The sequence below is a fragment of the Vitis riparia genome, chromosome 5 (assembly GCF_004353265.1).
Source record: "Vitis riparia cultivar Riparia Gloire de Montpellier isolate 1030 chromosome 5, EGFV_Vit.rip_1.0, whole genome shotgun sequence".
NCBI classification, from domain to species: Eukaryota; Viridiplantae; Streptophyta; class Magnoliopsida; order Vitales; family Vitaceae; genus Vitis; species Vitis riparia.
In genome coordinates, this window is record NC_048435.1 from 20,427,368 (window position 1) to 20,454,651 (window position 27,284).

Below are 27,284 nucleotides of genomic sequence, written 5' to 3' on the forward strand. Positions count from 1 at the left end.
TTTTTTCCTTTTTCTTTTTTTTTTTTAAATGTTATTTTGCCCTTTTGTTGAAAAAGCATGGTGTGGGTTTTTGATTGATTAATTTTTTGAGAGGTTGTGCTTGGGGTTTTGACTTTTGACTCTTCAAAAAGTGAAGCAAGTGGGGTTTCCATGGTTGGCACTTTTAGGGTTCATAGGCTTTTGTTTAGTCAGGGTAGGAATCAATTCCAAAGGGTGTGTTTTATCATGAATTTTCTAGTGAGGTTGCCATAATTTTGAGTTGGATCCAACCCCACTAACTTGGTTTATAATTGGGTTTAAAATATTTAATTAGAGTCAATGTGAACCCACCTTGGCAATATTATTAATTAAAAATAAATAAAAAAATAAAAAAGAAATGAAAAAGGCAGGTTATAAGAAGATGTTGTTGTCCAATGAGAACCCCAAATTGGGTATGGCATTTTCTGAAAGGCTTATCTCACAAACCCTAGAAAATGAGATATATTCCATTCCATTTTCTGCAAGGCTTATCTTAGAAACCCATGAAAATGAAATATATTCCATTTTAAAAGGGCTCTCTTGACACAAAAGAAAAAGAATAAAAGAAAGATTTTTTCTAATTTTCTTTTTCTTTTTTAAATATTATTAGATGATTAAGTTCAAACTTTTTTTCTTCATTTTGTAAACGAAAACATGAAATATTTTTATTCTGTTTTTTTTTTAATATTTTTAAACATGTTTTAAAAACAATTTTTATATTTAGTGTTTTATTTTTAATCATTTTACATGTTTTTATAATTATTTTTAAAACACTAAAAAAATACCTTATTTTTTTGTTTTCAAGAAGAAAATAAAAAATATTTTTTGATTATTGAATGTATTTTATTGGTTTTTTGTTATCAAAAACATAAAGCCGTTTTCAAAAAATAGTCCCAAACATGTACTAAATCATCAAATCAATTCTTATATAGGAAATATAAATGAAAACAAAATCAATTTAATATCCATAAATTATTTTTACATGCTACTATAAACTTATTTCATTTATTCTAATTTTTCAATATAAAAATTAAATAATGTGAAAATACATAAATTTTTAATTAATTTTAATTATATTCTATTTTTATTTTTATATTTTTTTGTAAGAAAATCAATTTTTAATGTTTTTTTTCTTTATTTAAAAGTGTGGATTGCACCCTTTAATTTCCACAAAGTGATCATGTGAGTTGTGAGAGTGCTCTACTGGGCCTCTGTTAATCAAATACACTGCTGTATGAACTGCTTCAGCCCAATAAGCTTCAGAAAGTTTCTTCTCCTGCATGTAACATTGACTTTGTCATCTCCATCATAGTTTGATTCTTCCTTTTAGATACCTCATTTTGTTGTGGAGTGCAGCCAACTACGATGGATTATCCTGTCTTCCATTGTGCATCTTTCTCCATCCTCTTGTTTTCAGTGTCATCCTGTCTTGCAATGCCAGAGGAAGCAGAACCATGCTTACTACTATCACCAATCCTCGAGCCCCCAACTATAGAACTCTGGTTGGAATTTCCAAGAAGACCAGCCTTCTCTTCAAAATATCTGCTTCTCTCAGCATCTTCATCAGCAATCTCAGCATAATGTTGCTCATCACCTTTGTCACCCCTGCAGTAAGACCAAAGGCATTGGCAAATGTATATTAGTCTGCTGGAAGAAAGCAGACAAACAAGAAGCAAAATCTTGGTTTTACAATTTTCATCCGTTATATCTGCAAACAATCTAGCTAGTTTCTCAAAAGAAAGCATGTCATTCTCTTCTGCTTTTGGCTCATGTTAGTAGTACTAAAGAGTTTTTAATTAGTATTTGTAGAAAGGTAAGATGATTAGAAATAGCATCTCTTTTTTGAGTTTTGTGTAATATCAGAAGCCTGTTTTTCAAATAAGTTGGAGCTTCTCATGTCATTTCAGAAAATTCCATTTCCCTTTACATTCTGGAACAATATCGATTCCTCCAATTCAATTATCTACAAGCTGAAAGGAACCTAGCTTAATGTTGCTCAAGCTCAAATCTTTGAGCAACCATACTTAAAATCAAACCATGAGTTTGATGCCTTTAAGCGGTGGCACAGGTTCAAGCCCACTAGTTACTATGAGCTTGTTGCTAACATTCCACAAGTAGGACTTCTTTTTCGTGTGCCCTGTCTACAGTATGAGAAAATACCCAAAAAAAATTTGAAATTGAAATACCCTGAATAAATAATGAGTCCAACGACAACAGCAGCAAATGCCATGAAGTACATCCAATCAACCTGAAAAAGATATTAGGTTTCAATGGGCAGTTAATTCTAATAAATTCTAGCTTTACTTTTTAAGCTGGAATGTGATGAATCTTTATTAATATTGTAAAATAAAATCTCTTGGTAACCTTTTGATGCTAAGCAAAGATGCGAATAAGAACTGCCCACATATCTGAAGTCAACAAAGACAGGTTTAACATTGCAGACCCACTGAGCCGAAAGAAAGAGAGAAGATATAAAAGTTCAGTAATTGGACTATTAGGAGTCAGAATGGAAAGAGCTATTCATAGCATACATAAACCTGTATTATTGTATGCAAAGTATGCAGGAATATTCAATCAAATCCAAGACTGCCATTATTGATAGATGATCAAAACAGAATTGACCTTGGTAAGCTACAATTCAGACCATGGAATGGTATCATATTTTGCAGGAAACCGATGGATTCTGTAACTAGCTCAGTGAAAACTTTGGAAGTTCCATAAATGGTTATTAAATATCACAAGTAGGAGAAATATCAAGAATGTTGATAACTAAGATAATGGTCCATGAAATGGCATATGCATGATACGCTAATCCAGAACCAACACCTTAAATTAGAAGAGGGATTGGATAAAATTCAGTTGAAAAAAAATGCTCTTCCAATTAGTAATCATTCATTTGTTAGAAAGTTTAAAATTTTAGGAAAGAAATATATAAAAGGGATACCAAATGGACATTTCATCACCAGGACTATTTAAAAGGACAAGGAAAATCCAATTTAAAGGATTGATCCTCCCACTAAAAATCTTCCAGAAATGAGTCTTCCATCCATCTCCAATAAGGAATCTAGAATGAAGGAGGAAATCATGTTATTTTTAAGTCATACAGTTTTCTAGACGAATCGGTGAGTCTCTCTGAGAAAGTTGGTATGTTGCCCATTTTCCTGCAAAACTGTACTCCAAATCTATTGCAGAACGCTAGAACAATTATTGCCCTCTAGGAATCTCCACAACCTTTTATTTGAAAGGCTTTTTCATCTTCAGTAAATTGTTTCCATGTGTTTTCAAATGTATTGCATAGCCCTCTCTCAAAACCTCAGGTAGAGACCTTGAATAAGAAAGAGATGTAAGCTAAAAAAAAAAAAGCAAAAATGGTGATAAACTTCAGATTGTGAAGGACCAAAACCAGAAATAAAAAAAGGAGCACCAAGAAGATAACAAAAACCTTAAATGAGGAGACAAAAGAAAAAGAAAAGTTGGAAAGAAGTCCTTTGCATTAAAGTAAGATTGATAGACAATCAACCATTTTCCTTCTAGCTCCAATGTGGGCCATAGCTTAGAAGCACGGACTAGGAGCAAAGTGTGGAAGCTGGCAAGCAAGTACTTTTCTTTTAAGGTTCAAAAGTTTGGGGCATAAAGGAAGCAAGTAAGACTATAATCTTTTTGGAAAAAACTTCTGTACAGGATATATCTAGAATCAAGTGTATGAATACAGATTTTCAGTCAACTCACTTCTATATGAAGAATAAGAGCATGGCTTTTCTTTCCCTAATCATAAAATCAAGCTAAAAGCTAAAAAGGCAGTTACTTTAGTTGTTTTTGAAATTTCTATAGCGAGTTTTGCAATTAGTGTTCCTTTTTTCCTTATAATTTGAAATTGCCTTAACTTAGTCGGAGGTTTTGTCATGATGGACTGATGATTTTGATACAAAATGACCTTTGATTCAATATCTAGAGCTTTTGATTGGGATATATGATTAGGGTTCGTGTAGGCTGTTTGAAGCAAACTTAGTTTAAAGAATTTTTGCAGTAGAACTGCGGGTATTAGGGTGTTTTTGACTGTTAAAAAGTGTGTAATGGCAATGTTTCTCAGATTCATACTCCAAAAAGAGAACTTCTATCCATGTCACTATGCTCTATTTGTTGTCATAGTCAACGAGGTTGAAACTTCAAGAAAAAAACTTCGAATTGGGAGGGCAATCCTCCCGGTGAACTGATCGTACCCCAATGACTGAATTGACTATCTTCATGCATAGTGATACTAGATTACCTAGTAGAAAAGATTTGAAAATCATCACAAACCTCGCCTTGAAGACTAAGGAAGAAGAATATAATGACAATTGGGAAAATTTTTGGTAAAAGCTCTTTAACATAATGTACCTTGCTTATGGAATAAAACTGTGGAAATATGGGATTATGATTTGTAATTAAGTGCCAAGATTAGAGGGATTGTGTTAGGATACTTTCTATTTTTATGGATGAGAGAATCTCTCCTAATTAGTTATTGTTTCCTTAGAGATAGTGATTGTGCATATTATATGGCTTAGATTAGGAATCCCACTTGTATATATATAGGTCACTTTGTATTCAGTTTTGACACAGAAAAAAGAAGAATATTTTCTTCATGGTATCAGAGCATTCAGATCTGAACCACGTATAAAAAAAAAAAAAAAAAATCATCTTTTTCCATGGAGAGCAGAATGGAAGGATCAAACTCGGAGGTGATGTCCAGACCTGAAGCAGTTCACTCCGGTAGTGCTAGCACCACAGACGGCATCATTCTTCCCATAACAGGTCATAAACTCAATGGGCAGAATTTTATTCAATGGGCTCAGTTTGTTCGGATCTTCATCTGCGGGAAAGGTAAGGAAGAATACCTTACGGGAGCCATTGTTCAGCCGAAGGAAGATGATCCAGGATACCGAACCTGGAAGTTGGAAAATAGTATGGTGATGTCTTGGTTAATTAACTCTATGACCAATGACATAGGAGAAAACTTCATGTATTATGGCACAACAAAGGAGATATGGGATGCAGCTAGAGAGACCTACTCCAACATCGATAATACCTCGACGATTTTCTAAATCAAGAGTATTCTCCAGGATCTTCGACAAGGAAATTCAACTGTTACCAAATATTTTAATATCCTTACACGGTATTGGCAACAACTCGATATTTATGAAGAATTGGTTTGGAAGTGTCTAGAAGATGGACTCCTATACAAGAAGGTCATTGAAAAGGAACGCATCTACAAATTTTTACTTGGCCTTAATAAGAATTTAGATGAGGTACATGGAAGAGTTCTAAGTATTAAGCCATTACCTAGTGTTAGGGAAATTTTTTCTGAAATTCGCAGAGAGGAAAGCAGACAAAAAGTGATGTTGGGAACCCAAAATTCCTCCAAAAATCTTGAGAACTCAGCCCTAGTTGCACGAGGAACCCAATCCAACAACAACCACCAAACGAAGAAGAATCGTCCATGGTGCGACCATTGTAGAAAACCTGGACACACGAAAGAGACTTGCTGGCATCTACACGGTAAACCTGCTGATTGGAAACCTTCTCGGCCACAGCAAAACAGAGAAGGTCGGGGTTACACCGCTACAGCCGAAGAAGACACATTTGGCACTAGCTCAAATCCTGGACCGTTTAGCAAAGAGCAATTGGAGGCACTACAGAAAATGTTCCAACAGACTCTTCAATCAACTGGAACAACTATTGGTACCGCATCTGTAGCCCAGAAAGGTATTTTTTCCCAATCCCTAAATGTTAGACAGGAAAATCACACTACATGGATAGTGGACTCAGGAGCTTCAGATCACATGACTGGGAATCTCATGGTTTTTCATGAATATACTCCTTGCCATAACAATTCCTCTGTTCGAATTGCCGATGGAACCCTTTCTAGGGTATTCGGCACAGGTTCAGTTATTATTTCCAAGGATATTACTCTTCACTCCGTGCTCTATGTTCCGAAATTGGATTGCAACCTATTGTCTATAAGTAGACTAACACAGGATCTTAATTGTGTTACTAAATTCCTTCCTCACATGTGTGAATTTCAGGCCTTGAACTCTGGGAAGAGGATTGGCAATGCTGAGGTGCGTGCTGGACTTTACCTTTTGAGAGCTGAGGAAATTCGAAGGCTACCAATGAAGACTGCTTGTGTAGTTTCCAACCCTAGTACCAAGACAGATAGTGTTGTTATGTTATGGCACTACCGATTAGGTCACCCAAAATTTTCCTATCTTGAAAAACTATATCCATCATTATTCAATAAAAATTCCAAAAATTTTCAATGCGAAATATGTCAATTGTCCAAACATACTTGCAACTCCTATTCCATTCAACCATACAAACCATCTCATCCTTTTTCCTTGATTCACAGTGATGTTTGGGGGGCCTCTAGAATCAACAACATTGCAGGTTCTAGATGGTTTGTCACCTTTGTTGATGACCACACTTGAGTGACTTGGGTATTCCTTATGAAGAAGAAATCAGAAGTGAGGGAAATATTTGAAAACTTCAACAACATGGTTCAGACACAGTTTCAGGCAAAAATTCAAGTCCTTCGGACAGATAATGCTCGAGAATACTATCACAACATTCTTGGGTCATATCTTCTGGAGAATGGCATCGTACATCAAAGCTCGTGCATTGATACTCCACAGCAAAATGGAGTTGCAGAAAGGAAAAATAGACATTTGATGAAGGTTACACGATCCCTCATGATAGCTTCAAACGTGCCTAAACAATTATGGGGTGAAGCTGTACTCACAACAACCTACTTGATCAACCGAATGCCTTCTAGGATTCTTCAATTTAAAACCCCGTGTCAAATCCTCCTCGCCGCATATCCATCCGCTCGAATAATCTCGTCTATCCCAATCAAAGTCTTTGGTTGTACTGCTTTCGTTCACATCCATAAGTCCCAACGTAGTAAACTTGATCCGACAACCACTAAATGCATCTTTCTCGGGTACTCACCAAACCAAAAAGGATACAAGTGCTACTCTCCAACAACCAAGAAATTCTACACTTCCATGGATGTCACTTTCTTCGAAAATCAACCCTTCTACCCCAAAACTGCAATTCAGGGGGAGAACTGGTCCACAGATGAATTCTAATTATGGGAAACCGAAATCAGCACTACTTCTCCTTTGAGTTCATCACTGCCTCCTCAAACAGATACTACTCTTTCTGTCCCCGAAAACAATTCCTTGGATATCCCTTCTGTCACACCTGAGTCAACTACACAAGGCAGTAAAGAGGTAATAGTTTATTCTAGAAAAAATTTAAAGGAAAAGCCCGAGAAACTTCCTTAAAAGGAGCCCGAGGACAACACTCCACTTGAGCAGAACCAAGAATTGGACCAGGATCCAAGCAACCCAAACTCACAACCAGGTAACACAATTTATGATCTAAATTCCAGTAATGACCTTGATGATCTTGATCAACCCATTGCTTTAAGGAAAGGTGTAAGATCCTGCACTCAGCATCCAATCAGTAATCATGTGTCCTATGGAAAGTTTTCACAGAATTTCCAAGCGTTCATCACTTCTCTTGAAGATGATCGTATCCCATCCAACATCCAAGAAGCACTTCAACAACCTGAATGGAAGACTGCTGTTCAGGAAGAAATACAAGCATTGGAGAAAAATGGGACATGGGAAATCTCAGAATTACCAGAGGGTAAGAGGCTTGTTGGATGCAAGTGGATATTTACCGTGAAGCACAATCCAGATGGAAGTATAAACAGGTTCAAGGCTCGACTAGTAGCTAAAGGATTTACTCAATCCTATGACATTGATTATGAAGAGACATTTGCACCAGTAGCAAAGCTCAACTCCATCAGAGTGTTATTGTCAGTTGCAGTAAATTTGGATTGGAATCTGCACCAACTTGATGTCAAAAATGCATTTCTCAACGGAGAACTAGAAGAGGAAGTCTACATGAAGATTCCACCTAGTATGGAAACTCTAGAAAATTCAGGAAAAGTGTGTAAACTGAGAAAGTCCCTATACGGTCTAAAACAGTCACCTAGGGCCTGGTTTGATCGACTGACTAGAGTTGTGAAAAAACATGGATTCATCCAATGTCAAGCAGATTACACACTGTTTATGAAGCACTCTAAGGAAGGTGAAATGACTTTGTTCATTGTCTATGTTGATGATATTATAATTACCAGAGACGATGAAGAAGGGATAGGGAATCTCAAGAAGCTGCTAGCAAGAGAATTTGAAATCAAAGATCTTGGACAACTCAGATACTTTCTTGGCATAGAAGTTGGCAGAACTAAGGAGGGAATTGTGGTCACGCAAAGGAAGTATGTCCTTGATCTACTTCAGGAGACTGGAATGCTAGGTTGTAAGCCAGTGGACACGCCTATGGATCCTATTGGTAAGATTGATAAAGATAATGACAGTCATCCAACTGACAAAGACAGGTACCAGAGGTTAGTAGGAAAGTTGATCTACTTAACTCACACAAGGCCCGATATTGGTTTCGCTGTGAGCATGGTAAGCCGCTACATGAACAATCCCACTAAAAGACACATGAAAGCCGTATACAGAATTTTACAGTACCTTAAAAAGAGCCCGGGTAGAGGACTCTACTTCAAGAAAACCTCAAGTAGGGAAGTTGAGGTATTCACAGATGTTGATTGGGCAGGATCCTTGACAGATCAGAGGTCAACTACTGGGTATTGTTCCTATGTGTGGGGAAACTTGGTGACTTGGAGAAGCAAGAAGCAGTCCGTAGTGGCGAGAAGCAGTGCAGAGGCAGAATTCAGGGCAATGGCTCATGGGATATGTGAAGGAATGTGGCTCCAAAGAATACTCAAGGAACTTGGAATTATATCAAACTCCACTATGACAGTTTTGTGTGATAACAAGGCTACCATAAGTATTGCAAAGAATCCAATTCAACACGACAGAACCAAGCACGTGGAGATAGACCGTCACTTCATCAAGGAGAAACTTGAAGGAGGAACAATCAGAATTATGTATATTCCTTCAAGTCGTCAAACAGCAGACATTCTGACAAAGGCACTTCCAAAGGCCACCTACGAAAACATGAAAAGCAAGTTGGGAATGCTAGACATCTACTACCCAACTTGAGGGGGAGTGTGGAAATATGGGATTATGATTTGTAATTAAGTGCCAAGATTAGAGGGATTGTGTTAGGATACTTTCTATTTTTATGGATGAGAGAATCTCTCCTTGTGTTAGGATACTTTCTATTTTTATGGATGAGAGAATCTCTCCTAATTAGTTATTGTTTCCTTAGAGATAGTGATTGTGCATATTATATGGCTTAGATTAGGAATCCCACTTGTATATATATAGGTCACTTTGTATTCAGTTTTGACACAGAAAAAAGAAGAATATTTTCTTCAAAAACAAAAAGAACTTTTAAAAAAACAAAACACACCAATAGTGTAGCAGTAAGGTATAGTTCATGCTACTAGTAAACTCTGGTTATAATTATTCCAACATGAAGGATATCTCAAATTAACCAATTTGCTCCTTTCTAGTAATCATGCTTTGCATCAGATTCCATCCCAAGAGAACTGCAAGTTTTACAAGAATCTGAGCAAGTTATATGGAATGAGGTTTTGAAAAGGGAGCATCACCTAATATGGAATGTTCTTCATCCTAAGAGACATTCTGTCACAATTAGGAGGAACAAATAGAGAAGATGGCATGTGGAAATCTTAAACAGCTAGGGTCCATACCTTAAGCAAGACTGGGGCTAATGAGTAAAATATAAACAAGGCTGCCGAAAATCCGACAAATGGAAGTGCCTAAAACCAAATACATAGCAGATTTTCATTAAAAGTTAAGAATATTCCAAATTATAAAACATCCTGCAAAAAGAAATGCTAAAACCACATTTTCCATCAGAAGAGAAAAACCCATCAAGGAATTGGCCACATGGAGTGTGATGAAGGTTTTCCTCTTAAATGAGCTAATACTCTAATGCTTTGTTTAACTAATTATTCCATTGAAAGATTATATATTTAACCAATCAGAACTCAGTTTCAAAATGGAACGAAAGAGAGACTTACTGCTTCAGCTGACCAGTGTATAGATTTAAGCTCATTACGCTCAAGTATGCTTCTATAAGTATCATCAGGAAAAACAAATAGCAATATGAATACATTTTAACAAGAATAGCAAAATTACACATGCATTTTTTTAAAATATCACAGCATGAGAAGCTCTGACTAAATCATGAGTAAATGCCATAGCAGGCCCCTATCAATTCCTTCGAGTTTCAGGCATCCAACCCTTCTTCCTTGGAAGATTGATTGTTTGAGGTGATGCCTACAAATAAATCAAGCAACTGTCATATAATGTAGAAGAAATGAACAAAACTGTTCGATCATTTAAAAAAACTTGTAATATGCATGAAACAATATAATTAATTGGCTATGAAATCAAGGATACATTTGGATGGCACTGACAATAGCACCAAAAAAGCCCAGCATTGCCATGACTTCAACTCTATCAGCACTTTTCACAAGAAACTCCTGCACAAGGCAGAGAAACAAGGTTTATCTGTAACTACTGTAGGTATGCCACCATCACTAGAGAACTAGGCCCCCTTCAAAGAAAGCACTACCTTGAACTCCAAATGACTAAAATATAAGTATAAATGCAAATGCCTTTTTTGTTGTATTTTAAAAAAAAATAAAATAAACCTTGTTTGAAAGCATAAAATGGGAACAGTAGTCCAAAGAACAGACATATCAAGTCAAGTTGTTTCTTGAAAGAGATGGAGGAGAAGTACTCAAGCTGCATCTAAGAGAAACAAACTCAAGACAAAAAACATTTTCAAGAAGAGGAAACTTGGGAAATAAAAGGATCAGACACCAACTATTCTATTAGATGGGGGAGGGGTGAGGAGAGATCCTATGCCTTTTCGTTTTGAGAATATGTGGTTGAAGGAGGAGGGGTTTAAGGACCTGTTAAAAGACTGGTGGCAAGGGCTCAACTTCAGGGGTTCTAGCAGTTTCATTCTGGTAGCAAAGTTGAAGGCTCTTAAAGGGTATTTTGAAAACCTAGAATAAGAAGGTGTTTGGGAAGGTGGAGGCAAGGAAGGGATATAAGAAATGGGTTCTCATGGAGGAAATCTCTTGGAGGCAAAAATCTAGAGAAGTATGGCTGAAGGAAGGTGACAAGAATACGGGTTTTTTTTTTCCATAGGATGGTGAATTGTCATAGAAGAAGGAGTAATTTGACCAAGATTAAAATTAATGGTTCTTGGATAGTTGAGGAGAGGGAGATTCAGGGGGTGTTGTTAGTGCTTTCCAACACCTGTTGTCGAATCTTGGTGGCTGGAGACCAAGTTTGGATGGGCTGGTTTTTGACAGATTAGCAGGGGAAGAGGCAGCCAGGCTAGATGAGGCTTTCTCTGTTAAAGAGGTAGTCTTTGCTCTTTTTGATCTAAGCGGGGACAAAGCTCCAGGGCTAGATAATTACTCCTTAGCTTTCTAGCAGTCCAGTTGGGAATTGGTGAAAGAGAAGGTGATGGGTTTTTTTTTGTGAATTTCATGAGCATGGGAGGTTTGTTAGAAATCTGAACTCTACCTTTTTGGTGTTGGTCCCAAAAAAGGGAGGTGTTGAGGACTTGAGTGATTTCAAACTTATCACTTTGGTGGGAGGGCTGTACAAGTTGTTAGCAAAGATGTTAGCTAATAGGTTGAAGAAAGTGGTGGGTAAGGTGGTATCTTTGTATCAAAATGCCTTTGTTAAGGGGAGACAAATTCTAGATGTAGTGTTAATAGCTAATGAGGCTATAGATTCTCTACTAAAAAACAATGAATGCGGGGTGATGTGTAAACTTGATATAAAAAAGGCATACAACCATTTAAAATGGGATTTCTTGCATGGGGTGTTGCAGAAAATGGGATTTGGAGACAAATGAATTGGATAGGTTAAGTGGTGTATTTTTACAACATTTTTCTCGGTTTTGGTTAATGGAACACCAGCAAGATTCTTTAACAATTCTAGGGGGGGTGAGACAAGGGACCCCCTTTCACCTTATCTTTTTGCAATAGGTATGGAAGCCTTAAGTTGTTTGATCAAGAGAGCAGTTAGTGGGGGTTATTTGATAGGCTATAGGGTTAAAGAGAGGGGTGGTGAGGGAGTTCAACTCACCCATCTGCTGCATGCTGATGGCACACTGATATTCTATGATGCCTCTAAGGACTAACTAGCTCACCTAAGTTGGGTGTTAATGTGGTTTGAAGTCATATCTGGTTTAAGAATTAATCTAGACAAAAGTGAGATCCTACTAGTGGGGAGGGTGGAGAATCTGGAGAAGCTGGCCCTTGAGCTTGGGTGTAAGGTGGGGATGCTCCTTTCCTCATATTTAGGGCTTCCTTTGGGTGCACCTCACAAATCAGCGACGGTATGGGATGTGGTGGAGGAGAGGTTTCAGAGGAGACTAGCTTTGTAGAAGAGACAATATATATCTAAAGGAGAGAGACTCACTCTCAATCGAATCACTTTGTCTAACATGCCTATTTACTATATGTCAATTTTGCGTATACCTAGATCGGTTAGATTGAGACTTGAGCAAATCCAAAGGGATTTCCTTTGGGGTGGGGGGGCTTTGGAGAGGAAGACTCATCTTGTTAAGTGGACGGTTGTATGCTCGGATAAAAGTAAGGGGAGATTTGGCATAAAATGCCTCTCTACTCTTAATAGAGCTATTTTGGGTAAATGGAGTTGACACTTTATGGTAGAAAGGGAAGCTCTTCGAAAGCAAGTTATTAGTAGGAGGTTTGGTGTGGAAGAAGGGGGGTGGTATACCCGGGAAGGTAGAGAGGGATTTAGTGTGGGGTTGTGGAAGGAGAGGAAGGAAGGTTATCGGCTGAGCAACTACATTGTGTTTTATGTGGGTAATGGTAGAAGAATCAAATTTTGGTTAGACTCTTGGTGTGGAGATGAGGCTTTGTGCAACTCTTTCCCTTCTTTGTTTGCTTTAGCGGTTTTAAAAGAGGAGTGGGTGGCGGAGGTTTGGGACCCTTCGGTTGAGAGAGAGAGGGGGGGGGGGGGGGGAGTTGGAGTCCTCATTTTTCTAGGGCTTTCAATGATTGGGAAGTAGTCTTGGAGCGGTTGCTCATGACAGTTCAAGGAAACAGAGTTGGTGCAGAAGTGGAGGATAGGGTGATTTGGAAAAAGACAAAAAGTGGGTTTTTCACAGTTAAGTCTCTTTACAGTGTTGTGGAGCTGGGAAGTACAATTCGGTTTCCAAGAAAAATAATTTGGAGTCCTTATATTCCTCCCAAAGTGGGTTTTTTTTTTTGCTTGGGAAGCCTTGTGGGGAAAAGTTTTAACTTTGGATCAACTCAAAAGGAGGGGTTGGACCTTTGCTAATAGATGTTTCTTTTGTCTAGCTGAAGAAAAGTCAATTAATCACATCTTAATCCATTGCATGAAAACTAGAGTTCTGTGGGAGTTATTATTCGCTCTCTTTGGGGTGACTTAGGTTCTCCCTTGCTCGGTAAGGGAGACTCTCCTTGGTTGGTTTGGGTCCTTTGTGGGCAACAAGCGCAAAAAAGCTTGGAAGCTGGCTCCTTTATACCTTTTTTGGGTGGTGTGGAAAGAAAGAAAAGGATAATGTTCGACAATGAAGAGTTTTCAGTACATAGGTTGAAGTATTCTTTTGTGTGTAGTTTAAGGTATTGGATAAAGTTGTATATAGATGTTGGCCCTTTATCTTTAATCAACTTTTTTGATTGGTTGGGCTCTAGGTGAGGGTGGGTGAGGTTTTTTGTTTTCCCTCCTATTTTGCTCTTCTTAGCCTTATGGCACCTGCTGTATACTTCCTGTATGCCTTGGGTTGTCCTCCGGGCTTCCTTTTTCTAATTAATATATTCTCTTCTGTGTTTACCCATTAAAAAAAAAAAAAACATCTCTTGCCAAAGAATTGAACTTTCCATAGACATTCCATGTTATTGCCAAAGGAATTTTGATGAAGTATACTTCTGCTGGATTTTAACAATTAACAGTTCCATAACCAAGAAAGGATGATGAGAAGGAGAACAAAGAGGTGATGTGAAAGTAGGGAGGAAAAGAAAAAAAAGAAGAGGTGAAAGAGATGGGAGTTGAACGAGAGGAAGGATACGCATAAGAGATAAAAAAGGGCATGAGACATCATAGATGGAGAAATGAGAAAAGAAAGGCCAAAGTATAGGTAGGATTTCAAGAATATATATATATAGACATCAAGGAATGGAGAAAATGAGAAAAGAAAGGCTGAAGTATAGGTAGGATTTCAAGAATATAAATAGAATAAGATTAATAGGAAAGAAAAATGTTATTTTAAAATAAAAATTTATGGTATGGTACAAAGGCCTCATAAGACACATACCTTTCCATAGGACAAAATAATCACATTCCATAGAGCAAAATAATCACATGAAATACAAAACAGCCAAAAATGTGGACTAAAATAAATTCAAAAAAAAAAAAAAAAGAAGGAAAAAGACTATTCATACCTCACTAACATTGCTGGCAGCATAGAGAATAGACCCAACAAAATCACAAACAAATCCCCTTTCAGAGGGCTGCTCCCTCCTACAAGCCACGTTACAGAGTGTATCATAACCAGAAATATGCATTATATACACATACTGCTACAGATGTAACTGTAAGATTTGTAAGTTGAGAAAGACAGTATCTATAATAAACAGCAATAAGATAAGCATTTTTTTCATAAATATTGACTAATATCTTCAAGTTCCCTTGTAATTATAGCAAATCACTTTTTACATCGTGAAAATTTGTATTATGCAAGAATTTCATCCAGAATTCTTGTTTTACATGCAATTGTAACAAGAGTGCTGCAATAATTACATTCATAGCATGCAACCTGAAGTTAAAGCAGATTGTATGTGCATCATTTTTTTTTTTGATAAGTTAGATTGTATGAGTCTCAATCTTACCATCAGTTTATCCTCTGGTCAAATAAGAATCTGGACCATGCCAGAAAGATGGGCCAGAAAGTTCTCATGAGAGAAAATTTAATGAATAACTTAACTTGATGGGGCTCTACATCTCAAGAGACCATTGAAGGATATGTATGTTTTCTTTTAATAGAATTTAATTAATAAAGACATGGTACAAGTTTAAAATTTGTTTTCTCCATCTTCCGGGTGTGAAAAGGCCATAAGAGAAATATCTTACAACATTTTTCAATCATTGAGTACTCATTATGGTCTAAGGATATAAATAGGGATAAAAAAATTCAAAAGGCCATTTTAGAAACCATTATTTCCCCTGAAGATCACTTTTATGAAAAATTCCTTGGATATGAAGTTGCTTATCATCTTATCCTGACTACCCATGGCACATTCTCTTCGGATAATCAAATAACAGGAACAAAAACCAATGTGGCAAAACAACAAATATATATCTTAAGAAATATTTTTAGAACTCTCTCTACCCATGACTTTGAACTAGAAAATAAGCAAAATATTTTATTGAAATTTTGAATAAATATAGAGCAATTATAGCATAACCATATAAGTTTTATAGCCACAAACAACCTTTATCAGATCAAATCCGGCAAACACACTTTCTTGGTCTTCACTGATCACACAGTGTAATTATGTGTGCAACATTTAAAGAGCTTAGATCAGGTAAAAGAACAGCACAAAGTTAAAAATCAACTTTGTAAAATAGTGCATGCTTACCTGCTCTGTCACTTGCATGAACATCTGAAAAGATGACAATAACAAGACCAGCAATACAGATCACTGTACTGGTTAATTTTTTAAATCTGTACTTTGTCTTCAAGAAAAACCAGGCAAAAATTATGGCACACGGGATTGTAAAACAATCCAGCAGCATGACACTTGTTATAGAAGTGTAATGGTATGCTTTTACCACTGAAGATGTAATAAGGATTAAATTAGTTATAGTTCACATCAATGAAAGTCTACACTCTGAGACCTGAAAATACATGAATAAGAGTCCTTAGGAACAGTGCAAATCAATGAAAATCAATCTACACCCTGAGACCTGGAAATACATGTATGATCCTTCTGAAAAAGAAAAAAAAAAAAGAACCCCAAGTGGTTTTTAGAGTATCTGAAACTTACTTGGTAATGTCAAGTTGTCAACAATTTCACATCCATTGCTAGTGTATAGAACAAGTGGGCAAGATGTGTTTCAAGATTGACCATGTCTTTGCACGGTGAAAATTATGTAGGTTTTAAGACCCCAACCAAAGTGTAAAGGCTCCATTATTAACTGTTTACAATATTCTTTTTCCCTCCTGGAAGGGACCTAATATTTTTTTCTGTTAAGGTCCTTCACAGTAAGCTTTTATGAATTAAAACATGAACCAAGCTATTTCATGTTTTATTGTTTCTTTCAAATTAAAACAATCAGAAACCAGAGTGGTTCATACCACCTGAATTCTTTCCACAAAGCGAGGCATAGACACATTATGATATAAGAATTAAGAACTCGAACAAAACAACGAAAATTGATAAAAGAAAAATCTATAACTTGAGCATTCCATTCTAAGAGCAGAGAAGAGCATGGGGTGCTTGGATAAAAGGGGGGTCACTTTCCTTCTGATTAAAAGAAAAATCGCCACTTTCCTTTATACACAGATAAAGCATCCTTGCTAACAAGGGATGGGATTGTGAAGAACCAAATAAAATACTTTTCTCTTTTTCATGATTTGTATCTAAGGCTTTTAGTTAATAGCAACTCTACGAATAATTATTTCTAAGTGAACATTTGGTTATATTTTTTCATAAGTTTTTTATATCTATATCTCATTAAATTCCTGCAGGAATGATTCCTTAAAAAAAGCATAATCGCCCAGGAAAAATTATAAGAAAATATCCCAGGCCCATATTTTCAAAATTTAATTGTATTTTCATCTGTAAATTTTTGTTAAAGGACAAAAAGAAAACACAATGAGATCATATCAGTCATTATATGGGATGGTACATTCTAAGAATAAAATGTGACAGAACTCAGAGCCACCTGCGATTTTATAGTACAAGTGGAAATCATAAGATGTGCTTTTTAATCTGTAATTTTTATGAGCATTATGTATTGTTTACGTATAACTCCTCAAGATAAATAGAATATAGGATGCAAGCTAACAACATAAAAGAGGACAAGTGCTTAATGACCCTTCAATATTCCGAATCAATGTGGTTATTTATTCACAAGATCATACAATCACCAGAACAAGGGCATGGAGCCTCAAAAAAAGCAAGCATACAATTCTTGGGATAAGCTTAATGAAAAGCAACCCTAATTCAACTAGATATCACGTCAGATTGTGCTTCAAGATGGTTATAGGAGCACAATAGAGGAATCCCAGTCAATATCTCAATAGAACTTAAATTGAAAACTCAACTTAAAAGGAAACATGCAGCATGCTTTACCTAAATAAAGGATGAACCAGTAAAACAGAGCAGATTATAAGGTACAAATTCCTCTTACAATTGCCTACTCACCAAGAAAATTGGCCTCTACATCCACCCATGCAAGAGCTATGCAATAATACCATTTTGCCTGCAGAAATTCCAAAAAAGATAATCAACATATGTTCAACAATGAAAAAGATCTAACCAGGTATGAGTTTTTACAAAATAAGATATTTATAAACTTAGAAGAACTCCATGAAATTTATAGACAGAAAAACTGAGTACACTGAAGGATGATATATCCTTCATACTGATACAGCAAATCATACCCATGATAGTGTTGCACAGACTGACTATTGAATACATCACTTAACAGTTAACAGTGCCCAAATTCCCACATCACAGATGGGACCTTCCATTGAATTCAATTATATGACTTCAGTGAATATTTTCTGTGTTTCACACTATTCGTGCACCTCTATCTCACAGCAGCTTGCATTTCATGGGCATAATGTCCTTTAAACAGATTTGAACCATGCCTGTCTATATCACTTGGGGTAATTTCTTGAACCATCTCTTTGTTAATACACGAATAACAGTAAATGAATGCCAATGAAGGGCCTAATGAGGGACACAGAAAGTATATGAGTGCGGAAGGGGGTCCTGACCAAAGCATGTTGCAAGTATATAAGAATTGCAGGATTAATTCTTTCAGCTTTCCCTCCATGAATTTGGTCCCTTCACAGATTTTCTTATTCCATCCTTTCCACATGCACCTCCCAGACAAAGGCAGACTACAACCCACACCTTTCTCTTTTTGATGAACTCCATGTTTTAGCTCTCATGGTCCCAGTCATCAGTCATCACATCCTTGTTACAATTATCCTGTGAAGTTTCTGATAAGCCTGCTGAAATGTCACTTACCTTGTTGCAACCAATGGAAATTCCCTAGGATGCACCAGAGGCACATAGGGTAATGAAAACAGTCTTTCTCTGGTCTCTTCCAGAAAATATCAACCATAACTCCAGCCTGATCGTATGGGCTAGAACAACTTGCATGCAACATATTTGTTTTTGGCCCGAAAACTGATTCTAATCGCAATGAAAGCACCATATATGTAGAGTTCAGACAGAAAAACCGGATACAAAATTATGAGGTCACTTGGACACAATTGTTTCCATAATATGCAGTATCCTCTATGTGCATGCAGATTGCCTAGCAGCCTGAACAGACAATTGTATATAGAACTTTTTCTTTTGAAATTCATGGAATCATGTGAAATATCTTTAATCCTTTTCTGGCTTTAACCTATCCCAATTTGAAGACTTCCTAATCAAACCATATTGGAACTTCAAACCAGCCAAAAAGGAGCCCTAAAAGACACCTATTAAAAGCCATGACTATGAAGGCCGCCTAAGCAAAATCTCATATTGAATGTTCAGACTAACCGAACACAAACCCAGACATCACTAATTGAAGGCCAATACTCTCAAATGTGATGGGCAAAAGCTGAGACAAAATGTATATATGGACTCTGGAGTCTGGACGTGGTGTTTATACATAACTAGAGTACGACAATTATGGATATTCATAGTTTCATCAGCTAAAAATCCATCAAGTAAATAAACTTATTTGAATCCGAAAGCACCAACAATCATATCATTCAATGACAGAAAGAGAGAAAAAGAGGTGAATCATAGAGAGCAACCTTGAGAGCTTTCTTTTGGAGAATCATAGTGGTTCCATAGACAATTGCCAAGAGAACATAATTTAGAAAAGACTCAGAAGTTGGGGCGCTGATTCCTAAAATAGACAAAAATAAATGGATAAATAACTGGAAAATTTATCATAAGAAAAAATCTAACAAAATCAGTGCAGAAACAAAAGAAAATTAGGCATTACATCACAGTATTAGAGGGAAAGAGAAAATCAAAACATAAGATTTATCAAACTATCATAGTAAATAACTAAAACATGATTAACAATCAAATAAATATGCCACAACTCTGTACACTATATTCCTCTGCAATCAATTATAAGAAAACCACCTTTTGCAATTAATTAAAAAAAAAGAAAATAAAATCACAGTTTGCATTCAATTATAAGTGTAAAAAAAAAAAAAAAAAAATCATAGTTTGCAATCAGTTATAGCTATTACAAGCCCAACACTGTAACAAGGACGAGTATACAAAAGAACAGACCTCTTCTTGCGAGTTCAGAAGAAGCAAAGCCGGTGGAAGTGTTCAGAAGAGACAGAAGCTGCCCCAATCCAAGACCCACCAAAGTCTTATTTGTCCAAAATTCTTCGAACTCAACATCCTTTCTTTCCCTCCCAAAACCCACCGATCAAAAACACAATGATAATTCGAAAAAAAATAAAAACACCCCACGACACAAACCATTTGCTGAAACCCCATTTTTATCCCAAACCTCTGATGGGTCTCCATGTTTCCCATCCACAAGAAGCAGCCCACTCGACAGAGTATAGTTTCAATATACGTGATGATGGTTTTGAATGAACCAAAAAACAAAAACGTAAAAAAGAAAAGGTAGCAATGAGTCAGTCAACAGCTATGTGGAGTTCCCAAAATTCTGTCACTCCAGCAGCCGTTGAATTGAACGATGAAAAAATTGACACAGTACCATTTTCTCTCATTTTCTCTCTTTTTCTTTCTTGGCACAAAAACTCCTCCATTGAAGTTCTTGGAATTTGGAGACGAAGCAATTAATAAAATTAATCCAGATTTCTTGGATTGGGAACAATAGGATCAATTGATTGTGCCATGGTTGCTCTCCTCTATGTCAGAAGGTATTCTTCCTTGAATGGTAAATTGTGAGACCTTAGCTCAGATTTTGAGTACTCTGGAGGCATATATCCCGTCTCAAATTCGAGCTAAAACCACTCAATTTTTAAGACACAATTGCAAAACACTAAGAAAGTCTTTTTATCCATTAATGATTACCTCTTAAAAATGAGGGGTTTTGTTGATTTACTAGCCCAAATTGGTTATTCTCTCTGTGCGAAAGACCATATTGATGCAATCTTTGATGGTTTGCCCTCTAAGTATGATGCCTTTATAATGTCGATTAATTCTCGTATTGATCCATTTAGTGTTGATGATATTGAATATCTTCTATTGACACAAAAGACTCGAATTGAGAAAAATAACAAGGCTTTTGATTCAGCTAATCCTAGTGCAAATCTTAACATGGGCTCTGTGCAAGATGCACCACATGCAAAGGAAGGAAAAGTATAACAATCTTGGAAATAATCAAAACTATGGTCAAGAATATGGTTACAATTCTAATCTTTTTGGACAAGCAAATTTTCGTAATTTTCGTGGATTTCCTAATAATAGAGGAGGCTTTAATAGAGGAAAAGGTTGCTTTGGAGGTTCTAATGATTGTGGATGGGACATGTTGTGATGCAATGCTACTATCGGTTTGATTAATCTTTACAAGGACCATCTCAATTTCAAGGGCATTTTCAAGGACAATCCTCACAACTCAAACAAACCCACCAATCACAAATGGCAGCTATGATTGCAACTCCAGAAACCATGTATGATAACAGTTGGTATCCAGATTCTGGAGTGACAAACATTGCAAATGTTGGAAACCTAATGAGCAAAACAGAATTCTTTAGGCTAGATCAGGTTTACATGGGCAATGGTAAGGGTTTATCAATCAAGTATATTTGGTCAGTCCATGTTTACTTCTCCCTACTTTTCTTCCAAAACTCTTTCTTTAAAACATTTGTTACATGTTCCTTAGATAACCAAAAATCTACTTATCAATGTCTTAAAGTTTGCAAAAGATAACAATGTTTATTTAAATTTCACCCATCTTCATGTTTTGTCAAGGACCAGGTCACCAAAACAACTTTGTTGCAAGCTAGAGACACTTAAAAGATGGGCTCTTATGTGTTTGACTGCACTCAAATTGATCTAAAAACCAGTCGTAGCCTCGTTCTTTCGAATTTGCCTCAGAAAAAGTTGCTAGAAAATCACATGCTGTTTTTGCTTCTTCTATTTCCGTACCAATCTCTTATTCAAAGTCTACACCAATGTCTTCTTTTGTTTCAGCATATAGTCTTTGACAATGTAGATTAGACCACCTTTCTGAAAAAGTTATAAGATCCATTGTTTCTAAATGTAATCCTTCCATCATCAATAAAAATGACTTTATCTTTTGTTCGGCTTGTTGTATGGACAAAATCAATAAATTTCCTTTTCCATAGTCTGGTTCAGAATACACAATCCTGTTCTAGTTAGTTCATTCAGACCATTAGGGTCCATTGCAATCTTTTTCATCAAGTCGTTATCGTTATTATATGCACTTTATTGATGCCTTCTCATGTTTTACTTGGATTTATAAGCTTAGAAATAAATATGAGGCACTTCAAACATTCATCAACTTCAAAAATCAAGTAGAACTTCAACTTGATCATAAAATAAAGTCCATTCAAATAGATTGGGGTGGAGAGTATAGGGATTCACTGATTTTCTTCATTCTCATGGTATCATTCATAGAATCTCTTGCCCATACTCATGAGCAAAATGGTGTAACTGAAAGAAATCACCGTCACATAATGGAAAATGGTCTTACTCTTCTTGCACATGCATCAATGCCTTTAAAATATTGGGATGAGGCTTTTTGAACATCCGTCTTTCTCAAAAACAGATTGCCCACACTTGCTCTTGATAATAAGTCTCCACTTGAAGTCCTATTTCATGTCTCACTAGATTATTTGTGCCTGCTTTCCAAATAATCAGCACAAGCTGCGGTTTCGGTCCACTCTTGGTACCTTCCTTGGTTATAGCTTGAATCATAAGGGTTACAAGTGTCTCAATAACAATGGGTGAATTTTCATATCTTGAGATGTCATTTTCAATAAGCATTGTTTCCATTTTGCCTGCACGAGTTAAACCTTCAGAAATTCAATCTGACCATAATTTTCTTTCTTTCTTAACTGATATTTCTTCCTCACAGCCTTGTACTTTCACTAATACTTCTACCCTTGTTACTTCAGCATCCTTTCGTCAAATACTAATAGTAATTTACTTCCAAATAGTGATTCAATTCCAGCCTGTCCACATTCTGCCTATACTCCAATTCAGAGTCTAAATGGGTCTCATGGTCTATCTATTCTTGAAGAAAACACCACTGACCAACATGCTGAATTGTTAGACACTGCAATTATCCCAATGTCAACCAGGTTACATGCTGCAAACATACATCCAATGATAACTAGATCAAAGAGTGGAATTTTTAAGCCTAAAGTGTTTGCTACCACAAAAGAACTTGATTCTGTTGAAGAAGCCTTGCAGCTTGATCATTGGAAGCAAACTATGATGGATGAATTTTTAGCATTATTAAGAAACAACACTTGGTCTCTTGTACCTCTACCAGAAGGAAGGAAGGCCATAGAGTGCAAATGGGTTTTCAAAGTGAAGGAAAATCCTGATGGAACAATAAACAAGTACAAAACAAGGCTTGTTGCAAAGGGATTTATCAAGTTGTTAGATTTGACTTTAATGAGACTTTCAACCTTGTTGTGAAACCTATAATTCCATTCAACAATGCCTTTTTTAATGGTGACTTATAGAAGGAGGCTTATATGGAAAAACCAACTAACTTCAAAGATCCAAAAGTACCTCAATATTTTTGTAAACTTCATAAGTCTCTCTATGGTCTTAAACAGGCCCTAAAGGCTTGGTTTGAAAAGTTATACAATGCCCTTATTGGTTTTGGTTTTCAATCGGCCAAGATAGATCAGTCACTCTTCATTTGGATAACTTCTCAACATTCCACATTTGTTTTGGTGCATGTAGATGATATTCTCATTTCTGGAAGCAATGCTAAAGTGGTGCAAGAATTGATAACTAGCCTAAATCATAAGTTTCCCTTAAAAGTATCTTGGTGTTGTGGATTACTTCTTGGGTATCCAAGTGAAACACACTAAAGAGGGACTTCACTTTTCACAAACAAACTTAATTTTTCAAATTCAACTCACTTTGATATTTCTTGAAAGTTCTTGTTTTAATTGATGGAACTACCAAAAGAGGTGGAAAGGGAGGGGGTGAATAGGTAGTTTTAGTGAGATATCCCCAAAGTTAAATTTTTATATTTAGAATTCAATTATTTCAATAGTTATATCAATACTGATTAGAAGTTGATTAATTCTATGCACAAGTGACATCAATCACACAAATAAACATCGAGTTTAACATAGAAAAACCACCTATAGAGTTTCTTTGTAGATGTTAAATTATTATGGGAGGCTAAATGACCATAAACAAATCCACTAACTTTGAAAGAGATATGATTGGAACATAAATAATGAGTTGTGTAATATAAAAAACTCAAATAGTCCAATTTAACTCCAATTAATGCTAAGATTCTGGATATGATTTAACTTCTATTTTGAGCTTAATATTAAGTTTAAAGGATGGAAAGAATGAAAATTGTTAGAGCCATTCTTAATCATGGTAGAGTAAAGGGTCAAATACGATTAAATAAAACTTCGATGCTTATGAAATATGGAGAGACTCCAAGGATAGTCAAAATGAGTAAGTTATAAATATACAAGACAGAGAATGAATGCTATGAAGTGAGATAAAATGCAAGCCACTATGAAGGAGGAGGTTTGAAGTAAATGCAGTCAAATTTAATAAGAAATTTGGAACTTAAAATTTGGTAGTTGCAAATACCTTGAATTTGAAGTGAATTTTGGAGCATTTCTTAGATTATTTTGAAGCAAGTTACATATGGTTTTAAAGATCAAGAAGGAATCCGATTTTATTTTATTTTATTTTAATTTTATGTGTGTGTGTTTATGGGGTTGGCATTTTTTTTTCATTTTAAATTTATTTTTTATGCTTGTGTGAATTTTGGAGCACTTCTTGAGGTGGTTGCTTCTACGCAAAGTTTCAATAAGAAGTGAGGAATCTAACATAGATGTGTGTCTTTAGGGGTTGGCATTTTTTTTCATATTTTTTTAGAGAGGTTTTTGTTTTGTTTTTTTTTTTTCATGTTTTTTTAAAATTTATTTTTCTTGTGTGTGTCAGGGGAAGAGTTGGTGGTTCGCATTTATTTTCACTTTTTTGTAGGACATTTATTTTTTACATTGAATGTGCAAACATTGAATTGACATAAAGTCCAATTTAACTCAAATTAATGCTAAGATTCTGGATATGATTTAACTTCTATTTTGAGCTTAATATTAAGTTTAAAGGATGGAAAGAATGAAAATTGTTAGAGCCATTCTTAATCATGGTAGAGTAAAGGGTCAAATACGATTAAATAAAACTTTGATGCTTATGAAATATGGAGAGACTCCAAGTATAGTCAAAATGAGTAAGTCATAAATATACAAGATAGAGAATGAATGCTATGAAGTGAGATAAAATGTAAGCCACTATGAAGGAGGAGGTTTGAAGTAAATGCAGTCAAATTTAATAAGAACCCAAACCACGCTCAAGGTGATTGTTTCAATCCATATAGTGCTTGTTGTAGTTTGCACACAACCTTGGTTTTAGTAGATGTCGTGTATCTCAAAGGAAGTTCCATAGACACTTCTTCTTCAAGATCTCCGTGTAGAAAGGCATTTTTTTACATCAAATTGATGTAATGGCCAGTCAAGGTTGGCTGCAAGTGATAACAATACCCTTACAGTGCTCAGTTTTGCAACTGGTGAAAAAGTTTCTTGGTAGTCTACCCTGTATGTTTGTGTATAACCTTTTTCCACCAGTCTTGCTTTGTAACTTTCGACCATACCATCTGCCTTGTGTTTGATAGAAAATACTCATTTGCATCCTACTGCTTTCTTTCCTTTAGGTAACAGAACTATGGTCCATGTGTTATTCTTTAGTAGTGCCTCCATTTCCTCTTTTATTGCTTGAGTCCATTTCTGGTCAAACAAGGCTTCTTGAACTCTAGTTGGAATTTGACTTGAGGAAAGTACATGGACAAATCCTCTGAGGGGTTCAAATAATCTCCTAGTAGACACATAGTTGGCAATTGGATACTTTGGTTTTCGCTTTTCAATATCAGGAGAATATCTAGTTGGTGGCTTGCCAAGATTTTCCTTGAAAGGCAATGTATATCCAGCAGAAGTATTCAAGTCACTTATATTGGAAGACGTGTCAAGAGTGCTTACCTTAGGGATATTCTCAGGAGGTGGGTCTGCATGTACTAAGGAAGGGGGGAACTTGGTTCAATTGCTAAAGGCGTATAATTTTTTGAAGTTATATTCTGCTTTGTGGGTCCATCTAGTCTTGTGGGATCAATCGACACTAGGCTAGGTGCTTCATTCACCATAGTTTCACTATTTGGCCAGTCAAAGTGCAACCATTTTTGCTCTTCATCTCACGTCTCCCCCTGAAGAGAAGAAGTGGGGGCTGGGAAAAAAGGTTTAGACTCCAAGAAGGTGACATCCATAGTTACATAGGTGCATCGGCTAGAGGGATCATAGCATCGATAACCCTTCTGGTGCACAGCGTAGCCTAAGAAGAGACAACGACGAGCACATGGATTTGGTTCTTTGATTTTTGTGAAGATGTACATAAGCTACACACCCAAATACTCTAGGAGGAAGCATTAGGGTTGTAGGTAAAGAGACGTGTGATGCCAGAACTTGGAGCGGAGTCTTAAATTTCGGAGGGTAGTCTATTGAGTAGATGGACGACAGTGGACACCGCATCAGACCAGTATTGGGGTGGCACATTCATTTCATGTAGTAAAGCTCGTGCGATTTCAAGAATATGGCGGTGCTTTCGCTCAGCTATGCCATTTTGCTGAGGGGTTTGAGGACACGATGTCTCATGAGCAAGTCCATGGTGTTCGAAATAAGTACGGAAGCGCTGATTAACATATTCACCACCATTATCAGAGTGGAGAACTTGGAGCTTGGAAGAAAACTAAGTTTGGATCATCGCATGGAATGATTGAAACACATGTAATACTTCATCTTTACATTTCATCAAGTAAAGCCATGTCATATGAGTACAATCGTCAACAGAGATGACAAACCAACGAACACCAGAACCAATCGAGATAGGGGAAAGACCCCACACATCAGAGTGAACTAAAGCAAAGGGAAGAGTGTTTTTATTCATACTTAGTGGATAGGAAGTCTGATGACTTTTGGCTATAATGCAGGTATTACATTTAAGGTCAGACAACCCCGTATTAAAAAAAAAATTAGGTCGTAGATGCTTTAGATAACCAAAATTTGGATGCCCCAAACGTCGATGCCAAAGCCAAATTTGTTGTTCTCTCACATCACTTTGTATTTGGTGAACATAACCTGTGCTAATATCTTCCATGTAGTATAGACCCCCTCTTTTAGTACCACTCCCAATTATCTCCTTGGTGAGAATATCCTGAATAATACAAATGTAGGATACATTAGGACAACACAATTTAGTTCTGTTGTAACTTGACTAACAGATAGCAATTTATGTGGGAGCGATGGAACAAGTAACGTATTCGATAATTGGAGTGAAGGAGACAGATACATAGATCCATAGAGTTTATCAACCATCCTTTAACAATGGCATTATCAGTACGCCATTTTTGAAAGGATGGATCTGCTTGTGGTGGTGGTGGACAATCGCCGTTGATATAACCCAGTTTATCTTTGCCGGAGATGTACATCTCGACAACCTGGGACCAAAGGGCATAGTTGGAACCATCCAACTTGATACTAATTGGAGCAGTTGAGTTTTCAGTGGTTGAAGTCGAGACTTGGACTTTGGATAAGGCTTCAGTCACTTGGCTGGTAAGGGTGGTGATGATGGAGTCAATATGTGATGGAGGATCACCAGAGTTGGTGATAATGTCGGTGTCGGTCAT

General features: G+C 36.4%; 1 protein-coding gene and 1 pseudogene across 1 annotated transcript; one reads left to right on the forward strand and one right to left on the reverse strand.

The window, feature by feature from the left end:
* Positions 1 to 1,388: 1,388 nt before the first annotated feature.
* Positions 1,389 to 27,284, reverse strand: LOC117915259 (annotated as a pseudogene).
* Positions 5,359 to 6,718, forward strand: LOC117914095. Its single transcript, XM_034829285.1, has 2 exons — positions 5,359 to 5,760; positions 6,081 to 6,718. The coding sequence occupies exons 1-2, from the start codon at positions 5,394 to 5,396 to the stop codon at positions 6,113 to 6,115; spliced, it is 402 nt and encodes a 133-aa protein (XP_034685176.1). The 5' UTR covers positions 5,359 to 5,393; the 3' UTR covers positions 6,116 to 6,718.

Coding starts and splice junctions, on each gene's coding strand:
- LOC117914095 (XM_034829285.1), top strand. CDS start 5,394: ATGTTGGGAACCCAAAATTCCTCCAAAAATCTTGAGAACTCAGCCCTA. Junction 5,761..6,080: donor CGCATCTGTAGCCCAGAAAG/GTATTTTTTCCC, acceptor TGTGAATTTCAG/GCCTTGAACTCTGGGAAGAG.